We start from the raw sequence: 12,438 nt of genomic DNA on the forward strand, positions 1-12,438 counted from the left end.
GAAACATACAAATACATTGTAATTTCAAGTACAGTATATGAAAGATCTGGCCAGCTGCTTCTGTCAGTGTCTACCTTCTTCCAAGGATACCGACATTCATGCAAGCATTTCCAAATATGGTCAAACAGTAGATTATATCCATACAGAGCCTTCATGACCTCGAGACAACCTAGTGCCATCGTCACAAGCGCTGAATAATTTGTCACACACACACACAGGTCTATTGATGCAATACACATCACACCAGAACACCAATACAACAATCCAGATTTTTGGTTCTATGAAATGATTTTATTTTATTATTTTATTGTATTCTTTTATTGTATTTAAAAACTTTCCACCACACCACCTCTAGCTTTTATGACAGCTTGCAATCTCTGAGGCATGGACTTGAGTGACAAACAGTGTTCTTCATCAATCTGGTGCCAACTGTCTTTGATTGCAGTTGCCGGATCATCCTTGTAGGTCAGAGTCTTGTAAACTATGTAAACTTGTGTATTTATTTAATATTTAACCACAGCCATCTCCCCAGGGCCTTCGCCTGACATGCAGCTCCATAACATCAAGGACTGTGGGAATTTTGATATTTTCTTTAGGAAGTCCTCTTTGTAAATCTCACTGGAGCGGCACCACACAAAATTTCCAGCATCATCACCTTGTCCAGTGCAGATTTGTGACTCATCACTGAAGATGACCTTCATCCAGTCATCCACAGTCCACGATTGCCTCTCCTTAGCCCATTGCACTCTTGTTCTTTTCTGTTTTAGTGTCAATGATGGTTTCCTTTTAGCTTTCCTGTATGAAAATCCCATTTCCTTTAGGCAGTTTTGCACAGTTTGGTTATATACATTGACTCTGGCTTCCTGCCATTTCTTCTTCATTTGTCTTGCGCATTTTATGTTTTCAAGACATATGGCCTTTAGTTGTTTGTCTTGACGTTTAGACTTCTCCCTTTGTCTACCAGTACGCTTGACTTTAACAACCTTCCCATGCTGTTTGTACTTGGTCCAGATCTTCGATACAGCTGACTGTGGACAGCCTACATCTTTGGCAATCTGCTTTAGAGTTAACTTCAAGAAGATTGATAATCCTGTCTTTGGTCTCAAGAGACATCTGTCTTGTTGGAGCCATGATTCTTGCCAATCCAATTGGTCCAGCAGCCCTCCAAGGTGTGATACTCCACTGTTTTTAACTGCTGACTAACTAGTAGATCTAATCTAAGGCAGATGCCCAATTAAGAAAGGAAATTGACTGGGTGTGTCCTTATTTCTTACTCAAAATGGAGTGATTCCAATTTTTTCCTCAGAATTAAGTGATTCCATATTTATTTCCCTGCACTTGCTCTATAAAAGTAACATTTACTGAGCATTGCAATGTTTTTTCTTAATTTCATTTATTTTCTTGCCAAAATGTTGCACTTTGGAATGACCTTACGATTGTTCCATGTTTGTGATCTGAGTTTTTTCTACACAATAAAATGTCTGAGGAGCTGTACTCTTTCCCGCTCCCATTACACTACTAGCATCTGTCAATAGACTTACACCCTGTAGGTGATCAGTACTGATGACGGTCGTTGTTAACCCGGGCCTCGACCGACCCGGTATGGAATTCATAGATTTGATTTGCGTTTTTGATTTGGCAAAGGTTTTACTTCAGATGTCCTTCCATGGACAACCCTCTGTTTTTATCCGGGCTTGTTACCAGCACAATTAGACACTGGCTTGTGCCCTCTTGCAGCTACATTCTTGCGCAAATACATAATTCTTTGAAAATATTGAAAGAAGAAAAGAACACTGTCAACAGATTTATGTACATTTAATAAATATGATTATAAATGCAGAAAACAGCTACAAACAGCACAGTTGGGGTCAAATAGAATCACTGTTACCCCTTACACCTGCTCCTCTACAAAAAACTGTACATTAATAAAAGTTTTTTAAATTATTATTGGTATTTCTCTAGAAATATATAATACATAATAATCGTGCTAAATATGTGGGAGATGGAGCAAAAGAAAGAAGAAGAGAGTGAATACCTCAAGACTAGTCTGATCAGATCACGGCTCTTCTTAGTCAGGAGGTGCGAGAATTCTCATATTTATAGGATACCATATCCAAAGCTTTACAGAAGACTGTATATCTCTCTGAAGCTGTTAAAATATGATCCTGATAACAAAATATGAAACCAAAATAAGGAAAAAAACGCTCCCTGTAGTTAAAAGCATTTAATCTATTAATGTGAAATACATCAAGCATACTGTATAAATAAACACACTCTTATTATTGTATTGATACATTTCAAGATACTTAACTCATGATTGCTTTTTCATACACTCAAACACTATTCAATGGAACACAAAATATCACTTAATAAATGTGAGCAAATTCTATCTCTGATAGAACACAACGTTGTAATAGAAATTATGATAAAATACATGAAATGGTGGTGTTCCTAAAAGATTTAGCAATTCAGTAAAGCAACATATGATTGAGTTAGGGTCAGCAGTATATAAATTTCTCAGGACCAACAAATCGATATGATTGATTACATCATGTGGTCTCACTCTTCATTGTACAAAACAGTGATGTTTTGTACAATAAACAGTTGTTTATTGTACAAGCCAGATGAGGAAAAAGCTGTACATGAGGGTGATAGTCATGATCAGTGTCTTTTAACTATCCACCATGTAACTTTAACAACACATTTTGACAATTTAACATATCAACTGGGAAATTAACTGCTTTGTTATAAAGAAATTACTGAAAATTCAGGATGGAGTATGTAATTTATCAGCATTGTACCAACAACCTGGGAAGCTTCAGGGTATAATCTCTATGTGCGAACACAATGGTCGTATTCCTTAGCATAGCTGGACACAAGTAGCACCTCAGATGCAAATATTTGTTCGTTGATCTGAGAAAGAACATGCTAACATCCAAAACAGTTTGCTGGGGCTAAGGTAACCCCTCTGGGATCATGGGTAAGAATGAATTACTTACATTTTTTGACATACATTCCTCTGCTGTCTCCCCATTGCTGAGCATTGTGTCTTCTGCTGTTCATAAGTGATAATTTAGTGGTTATTTAAGAAAGCACCATGGAATCAGGGTAGACTATCCAATAATCACATTTTACTACTTAAAATCGGGCGATAACGCAACTTTTGCTTTAAGGCTCATACAACTTGGATTTCCATTTGTCGAGTTCTTAATTTCTTTAATTCAACATACAGAGTTTACAAAATTTGAAATCGATTGTATAAACCAAATGTATTTTTAGAAAAATCTCGCAGTCTTGATATCTTCTGAGGTTCTTTATTCATGGGGTACATCCTGGGATTATTTGAAGTAAATATGTCTACTGAAGAGCCAGGCCCTAGGGAGGAATACTTACAGTGCCTTGTGAAAGTATTGGCCCCCCAAGAACTTTTTGACATTTTGCTACATTTCAGGCTTCAAACTTAAAGATAACAAACTGACAATATGTTTTTTAAGAATCAACAACATGTGAGACACATTGTGAAGTGGAACCAAATTTATTTATTTATTTTATATTGTGTTTACAGATAAAAAAACTGAAAAGTAGGATGTGCAAAAGTATTGGCCCCCTGTTCTCTCAGCTCAGCTAACCGACTCCAGAAGTTCCCTGATGACTTCTGAATGATCCAATGTTGACCTAAATGACTAACAATGACAAACAGAGTGCACCTATGTGTCAATTGGTCTCAGTTTAAGTGCACCTGCTCTGTGACAGTCTCAGAGGTCTGTAAAAGGAACACTGGAGAACAAACAGCATCATGAAAACCAAAGAACACACCAGGCAGGTCCGAGATAAAGTTGTGGACATGTTCAAAACAGGAATGAGATACAAGAAGATTTCACAATATTCAACTGTCTCCCGGAGCACTGTGCGAGAAATAATATCAAAATGGAGAGAGCATAAAACCAGTGCAAACCTACCAAGTCCTGGCCGTCCCTCTAAACTTACAGCCCAAACAAGGAGGAAACTAAGCAGAGAAGCAACCAAGAGGCCCATGATCACGCTGGATGACCTGCAGACATACACAGCTGAGGTGGGACAATCTGTCCATAAGACAACTATTAGTCGTACTCTGCATAAATCTGGTTTTTATGGAAGAGTGGCAGGAGAAAGCCATTTCTGAAAGAAAACCATAAAAAGGCCCATTTGGAGTTTGCAAGAAGCCATATGGGAGACACAGATGACATGTGGAACAAGGTGCTCTGGTCAGATGAGACCAAAATTGAACTATTTGGGCTGAATCCGAAATGTTACGTTTGGCTTAAGAGTAACACTGCACATCACTTTGAAAACACCATCCCCACCGTCAAACATGGTGGTGGCAGCCTCATGCTCTGGGGTTGCTTTTCTTCAGCAGGGAATAGGAAGATAGTTAAAGTTGATGGGAAGATGGATGGAGCCAAATACAGGGGAATTTTGGTAGAAAATCTGTTGGAGTCTGTAAAAGACCTGAGGATGGGGCGGAGGTTCACCTTCCAAAAGGACAATAATCCTAAACATAAATTCAAATCTATAATGGAATGGTTTAAAACTAACCAGATAAAGGTTTTAGAATGGTCAAGCAAAAATCCAGACCTCAATCCAATAGAGCATCTGTGGAAAGACCTGAAAATTGCTGTGCAGAAACAATCTCCATCTAACCTTAGGGAACTTGAGTTGTTTGGTAAGGAGGAATGGACAGATATATTTGTCTCAAGATGTGCAAAAGTTAAAGATATATACCCAAAAAGACTTGCGGCTGTGATCGCAGCAAAAGGAGGTTGTACAAAGTATTAACTCAAAGGGGGCAAATAGTTTTGCACATCCTACTTTACAGTTTTTTATTTGTAAATATAATATAAAATGTTGAATAAATTTGGTTCCACTTCATGATTGTGTCTCACATGTTGTTGATTCTTGAAAAATATTTTCTTTTCTTTTTTTTTATCTTAAAGCCTGTTTAAAGCCTGAAATGTAGCAAAATGTCAAAAATTTCTTGGGGGGCCGATAATTTTATAAGGCACTGTATGTTCTCAATAGATGCGTTCGCATCGCAGGTAGACTTTTAACAAATCCATGCTCTATTCTCAGTGCAAAATCCTGACTCTGATGATATCCTACACAAGTTGTCCCATCTAAAATCAAATTAACTTTAATGCTGGGCAAATTCTATCCAACAGAAATCTCTTAATGCCCCCCCCCCCGCACCTGTCTTTCTTTTTATTGTTGTCATACAGTGATTCTACCACAGAATTGTTCCATTCCCATCTATTTAAAATCTCAATTCTATTTTATTGATTTTTATTTCGCAGCAAATATGTTGACTATAATCGGGGAATAAAGGAGGGTGACTTTGGAATATTTCTCTCATCAGATAGTCCTCTCTTTTGTACTTGACTCTCAAAGGTTGTAGCTCAGTGATTTTTAATAGTAGATTACTACTTGCAGTCGCTGTAGTTGAGCTTTGGCCTGTAAATACTTTGAAGCACCAAATATTTTACAGATGGTGAATCATAACAAAGAAATGTGTTTAATAGCAAAAAACATTCCCTGCTTTTTTGCTAATTACGAAAAATAAGATTTTTTTTTGGATTTATTTATATTTTTAATATGTATTGTGTCATGTATTGTGTCATGTATTCCAGGACCAAAAGCAACTAAGTGTCTGATACATATTTTAGACATTTTTGTTAAGTACAACATTTTACAATATAGACATTCATGATTATAAATGAATGTGTATTTTTCGCTTAAATAACATACTTCATAAAAGTGTATTAATGTAAATATATAACTCTACTGCTGTTAGCTTCATAATTTATGAATCTCAGATAGTTAAGCAACACCAAAATATTTCTGCTTGTTAATTTTTTTCAGCTGACACTCTCCGAATCAAGTATTTCATTTTCATAATTATATGGAATATTTATTAAACATGCAACAGCAGTCGAAAGATTTAATTGATAGCGTGAATTAAAAGACCTTTAAACAACTAACACAACTTATTCTGGTTTAAACAAAGCACAGTATGTGTCAGCAGGGTCCAACATGCACGGGTATAAAGCTCAAAACCACTTTGTGTTGAAAGGTAAAAAAAATATCCATGATGCAGCTGAAGTAGGAGTCCATTCCAGTGGTTAGACAGTTTAAGTGGGTAGTTCCTTTGATAAATTCACATGTACATGAGGTTTCATACAACCTGGGAGTAAACAGAAAATGAAGATTTTTCAGATGAATGGAACTAGAAGTACGGTATATCAAACAACTAGCTGGTTGTGTAAAAAGTGACATTTTGACTAGTTTAACATTTGTTTTTAACTAAGTCATATTACAGGGTTAACACATCAGCAAACAGTAATATGAGCACCAGGCAATCATGAAATAACCTTAGCATTTATTGGAGTTCTGTTTTTGGTCACCCAATGAATGACTTATGATCCAATATTCAGTCACTTCCTAACTCAGTTTTCACTGCTAACTGCTAATTTTTCCTGTTACCTTTTGCTGATTGAAACGTACTGTATGTTGGGTTTATCAGAGAACAGACATGATGCACTCTTGGGCAGGAATCACTGAATGGAGAAAATTGTGTAGGTCAGTGAATTTATCACCAAAGCATCATGACACAGTCATATGTTTGAGATGAGAATCAACATGTGGAAGCAGGAAGCCAGCCATTCAAGTGGGACTATGTATATATTTGAACAGTGACTTCTCTTGCCACACTGCTGGGACCTCTTTGTTAGATCATGGGTTCATTTCCTCTCCTCTCCAAGGAACCATCACCTTATCGTGGTGGAGAGGTTTGTGTGCCCTAAGGATCCTGGGAGCTATGTTGTCGGGAGTCTTGTACTGCTGGTAGGGTCACCCAAGGCAAATTGGTCTCAGGTGAAGGGCCAGACAAAGAGTGGTTCAGAAGACCTCATGCAAGAACAAAAAGGGAATAAGCAACCCTGCCCAGAGGAAGCCGGGGCCCACATCTGGAGCCAAGCCTGGAAGGAGGGCCCGTCAGCAAGCACCTAGTGACCAGGTCTGCCACGGGGCCCGGCCGGGCTCATCCCGAAAAGGCAACGTGGACTCTTCCCACCCCTGTGGACCCATCAACCGCAGGGCTGATCGATGGGGTAGGGTGTGCTGCCATATGGTTGGCAGTGAAAAAAGGGGGTCAAGACAGACCAGACCTGGGCAGCAAAAGTTGGCTTTGAGGACGTGGAATGTCACCACTGGCAGGGAAGGAGCTTGAGCTTGTGTTGGAGGTGCAGCGTTACCAGTTGGATCTGGTGGGGCTTACCTCCACGCATAGCCCCGGTTCTGGATCCAAACTCCTGGATAGGGCATGGATCTTGTTTTACTCTGGAGTTGTGTCAGGCGTGAGGTGCAGAGTGGGTGTGGGGATACTCACAAGCCCCTGGCTGAGCGCCGCTGTGTTGGAGTTTACCCTGGTGGGTCAGAGGGTTGCCTCCGTACACCTTAAGGCTGTGGGAGAGAAATATCTGACATTTGTGCGTACGCACCAAATAACAGCTCAGAGTATTCGGCCTTCTTGGGGTCCTTAAATGGGGTCCTTGATGGGATCCCTGTATTGCACTCCATTGTTCTCTTGGGGGACTACAATGCACACGTCTTTAATAATGGAGACTCTTGGAGGGGCATGATTGGGAGGACTGGCCTTCCTGATCTAAACCTGAGCGGTGTTGCTGGACTTCTGTGCTAGTCACGGATTGTTCATAACTAATACCATGTTCAAACACAAGGATGTTCATAAGTGCACCTGGTGCCAGAGCACCCTGGGTCGGAGATCAATGATCGATCCTTTGATCGTATCATCCGACCTTCGACCGTGTGTTTTGGACAGTTGGATGAAGAGAGGGGCAGAGCTGTCATCTGATCGCCACCTGGTGGTGAGCTGGATCCGTTGGCGGAGGAAACGTTTGTATAGACCTGGTAAGCCCAACATCTGGAGGAGGACTCTGTCCGCGAGGCCTTCAATTCACACCTCCGAAAGAGCTTCCCTTACATCCCTGTGTAGGGTGGGGGCATCAAACCTGAATGGTCGATGTTCAAAGCTTCCATTGCTGAAGCTGCAAGTGAGAGCTGTGGTCTCAAGGTCTTGGGTACCTCAAGGCGCGGTAACCCTCAAACACTGTGGTAGACCCCGATGGTCAGGGAATCCGTGAAGGAGGCCTTCAGGGGCATGTGTCCCTGGGGACTCCTGAAGCAGTTGCAGGGTACCGGCAGGCCAAGAGGACTGCAGCCTCGGCTGTGATGGAGGCAAAACAGAGGGTGTGGGAGGAGTTTGGAGAGCCATGAAGAAAGATTAACGGACGGCACCAAAGCTGTTCTGGAGAACTGTCCGAAATCTCAGTAGGGGGAAACAGGGGACCATCCAAATTGTATACAGAAAGGATGGGACACTGTTGACCTCAGCTGAGGAGGTTGTCGGACAGGAGAAGGAACACTTTGAGGAACTAACCCAACTGACCCATCCTCTGTTGCAGAGGCAGAACTGACTGGAGGATGATGGGGAATTCGAGTCAATCTCTCTGGGCGAAGTCAACGAGGTAGTTAAACAACTTCACGGTGGCAAAGCCCCGGGTGTTGATGAGATTCGCCCGGAAATGCTGAATGCTCTGGGTGTTGAGGGGCTGTCATGGATGAAGTCTGGGACAGTGCCGAAAGAGTGGCAGACTGGGGTGGTGGTTCCCCTTTTTAAAAAGGGGTGTGTGCCAACTACAGGGGCATCAATCATTTAATCAATCAATCAAGTTTTATTTACATAGCGCTTAATCATGGCAACAGACATTTCAAAGTGCTTTATCAGACAGAGAAACCCAACTGAACCCTCCAGAGCAAGCATCACACTCCTCAGCCTCCCTGGGAAAGTTTACATCAAGGCGCTGGAAAGGAGGGTCCGGCCAATTGTCGAACCTCAGATTGAGGAGGAACAATGTGGGTTCCATCCTGGTCGAGGAACAACGGACCAGCTTTTTACTCTTGCAGGGATCCTAGAGGGGGCTTGGGAGTATGCCCATCCAGTCTACATGTGTTTTGTGGACTTGGAGAAGGTGCACAATCGGGTCCCCAGGGATATACTGTGGGAGGTACTGAGGGAGTATGGGGTGGGGTGGGGGTGGGGGGCTCTCCTCAGGGCCATCCAATCTCTGTACGCCCAAAGTGAGAGCTGCGTTCGTGTTCTCGGCGGTAAGTCGCATTTGTTCCAAGTAGCTGTTGGCCTTCGCCAGGGCTACGCCTTATCACCAATTCTGTTTGTGAATAGTCATGGTGTGGAAGGGTTACAGTATGTTGGGCTGATGATTGCATCGCTGCTTTTTGCAGATGATGTGATCCTGCTTGCGTCATCAGGCTGTGACCTGCAGCACTCACTGGTCCGGTTTGCAGCTTAGTGTGAAGCAGCGGAGATGAGGATCAGCACCTCCAAATCTGAGGCCACAGTTCACAGCAGGAAACCGATGGACTGCCTTCTCCGAGTGGGGGATGATGCTATTCCACAAGTGAAGGAGTTTAAGTGTCTTGGGGTCCTGTTCACGAGTGAGGGAAAAATGGAACGTGAGATTGGAAGGAGAATTGGGGCAGCAGGAGCAGTATTGCAGTCGCTTTACCGCACTATTGTCACAAAGAGGGAGCTAAGCCAAGGCAAAGCTCTCTATATACCATTCAATCTTTGTTCCTACCCTCACTTATGGTCATGAGCAATGGGTCATGACCGAAAGAATGAGACCGTGGATACAAGAGGCGGAAATGGGCTTTCTCAGATGGATAGCTGGTGTCACCCTTGGAGATAAAGCGAGAAACACTACTATTTGTGAGGGGCTCAGAGTAGAGCTGACTGCTTTCCTGCATGTGGAAAGGAGTCAGCTGAGGTGGTTTGGCACCTCCCTAAGGAGGTGTTTGTGGCACATCCAGCTGGGAGACCTTGGGGCAGACCCAGGACCAGGTGGAGGGACTATATCTCAACACTGGCCTGGGAACGCCTTGGGATCCCCCAGTCAGAGCTGGTGGATGTGGCCGGGGAAAGGGAAGTTTGGGGCTCCTTGTTGAAGCCGCTGCCCCCGCTGCTGCCCCCCATGACCTGATAAGTGGTGGAAGATGGATGGATGGATTGATGGGTTAATTTCTGATTTCGCCAAAATATCAGTAGTGTTCGCCCTTCATAGCAGTATAAAATATTGCAGAGGACTTATAATAGCTGCCTCAAACTGGATGCTATGACAGATTTTGGTCAGCAATAATCAAACTGTTCAATACTGTTAGCATTGAACAGTGAAATATCATTAATATACATAAAAATGTTTGTGTAAAATCAACAAACTACTAACAGAAACTTGTATAAATTCCACGATAAAACAATAATATCAGACTTCATGCCAAACATATGAAAACAAATTTATTGGTACAGCGCTCCCTCATTCTTTGCGGTCAATGCGTTCCAGGAACCACATGCAATTGAGGATAGATAGATAGATAGATAGATAGATAGATAGATAGATACTTTATTAATCCCGGAGGAAATTGCATATATCCACTGCTCAGGCATTACTTAACAAATAATACTGGATAAACACCAGGAGAAAAGGAAACACTGACATCACAGGACATACCACAAGACATACATTACACTAACAGACAGGCACATGCAGCACTAACAGGACTTATATACTAAACTATAACTAAAAATATAAACAGTATAAAATTTTAAAATATTACAGTATTAAAATATAAACAGTATAAAATAAAATCTAAACAGTATAAAATTGAATTAAAATATAAAAACAGTATAAAAAATAAATAAATTTTATATATATATATATATATACAACAGTATAAAATTAAATTTAAATTAAATTAAATCCATTTTCAACCCCGTGCTGACCTCGCCACCTCCCCCCCGCTCCTCCTGAATCCACGATTGAGATCGCAATATATTTATCTTATTATTTACGGTAATTTTAACTTGTATAAACCCTCCCAATACTGACATTAAACCACCTTCTATCTGTATGACCTTTTCCCACTCTCTGATAAGACTGTTTAAAGCACTTTTGTGTCTCACGAAAATCCGAGACTGACGGAACGAACACACTTCCGGATGCCATCAGCCAATAGATTGCGTGTACGGTATCACGTGACTGCTGACCAAAAATCCGCGATGAGGTGGATCATTGATGCGCAATCTCACGAGGGCGCAGTGTATTATAAACCAAACACACCCAAAGTAGCCAAAAATCAATGTGGTGACGTAATGACTTTGTGTTGGCAAATTATGGATTGCGCTGGGTGGGCATTGCGAAGCCATAGATGAATGTTAGCTTTCTTTCTCCAGTTAGCCTGCTAACTAATCATGAGATTGGAAAAGGAGCTAACGTTAAAGGAAAAGGCATCTGTCAAAAGAGCAAGTGGAAAGGAAATTTTAGAGAAGTGATAGTGATAGAAGTGATGGAGGGAACAGTATGTAGTTACTTATAGAATATTTTTGTAAGATACTACGATATCTACTGGATGGTAAAATATTAGCTGGCATGAGTTTGAAGTGTGTGGCATTTTGCAGAAGGCCTGTGAATAAATATGTCAGCAAAGTAAGGACGTACCCAAAACTTATATATTTTTGTGATGGCAGTGCACAAAAATACAGCTGTGTGTGTGTGTATAAAAAATAAAAAATCAATTAAATAAATTGATTAATAATTCCGGGCGGCACGGTGGCGCAGTGGTTAGCGCTGTCGCCTCACAACACGGCGGCTTCGAGTCCCACTCTGTGCGGAGTTTGCATGCTCTCCCCGTGTCCGTGTGGGTTCTCTCCGGGTTCTCCGGCTTCCTCCCACCTCCAAAAGCATGTGCTTCAGGTTGATTGGCCGGTCCCAAATTGTCCGTAGGAGTGTGTGTGTGTGTGTGTGTGTGCGTGTTTGTATGTCTTTGTAAGTGGCTCCACGGTGCACTGGAGTCGTTCCCAGAGTGTACCCCGCCTCACGCCCTGTGCCAGCTGGGATAGGCTCCAGCTCACCGTGACCCTCTACGGCGGATATAGCGGCGGTACAAGAAAGAAGAAATGATTAATAATTCCCGTAGGGAAATTGCTTTTAACTCCAAATGCTTGCACATGTATACAGCATACACACACACACACACACACACACACACACACACACACACACACACAATAGCAGTATGAAAAATGATAATGTGGACATGATGAAAATGCAAATACAGTAAACATGTACAGTGAGGGGAGGGTGGTTGGGGTTGGAGCATGGACAATGATTGTGCTTTTGTAACACTGAGATATAGCCAGTGATTATGCTCGGATCATGTCATTGTTTTTTTTATTTAAAAACAACAGTTTTATCCACTGTATAAACTTTATGACTCATAATGAAAGAAACAGACACACAAATATCCAACTGT

General features: G+C 41.5%; 1 protein-coding gene across 5 annotated transcripts in view; it reads right to left on the bottom strand.

Moving 5' to 3' along the window:
• Positions 1 to 4,998: 4,998 nt before the first annotated feature.
• Positions 4,999 to 12,438, bottom strand: part of LOC137600376 (VPS10 domain-containing receptor SorCS1-like) — a 278,303-nt gene continuing 270,863 nt past the window's right edge. For 2 of the 5 annotated variants that reach the window (XM_068321971.1, XM_068321970.1), the window contains exon 27: positions 4,999 to 6,217. In XM_068321971.1, coding sequence (XP_068178072.1) covers positions 6,165 to 6,217 — 53 coding nt within the window. In that variant the 3' untranslated portion in view covers positions 4,999 to 6,164. Of the gene's footprint in view, positions 6,218 to 6,516; positions 6,591 to 9,152; positions 9,558 to 12,438 lie in introns of those variants that run through there. The other 3 variants (XM_068321968.1, XR_011036931.1, XM_068321969.1) reach the window with 3 other exon arrangements.

Source organism: Antennarius striatus, chromosome 8, assembly GCF_040054535.1.
Source record: "Antennarius striatus isolate MH-2024 chromosome 8, ASM4005453v1, whole genome shotgun sequence".
Lineage (NCBI taxonomy): Eukaryota > Metazoa > Chordata > Actinopteri > Lophiiformes > Antennariidae > Antennarius > Antennarius striatus.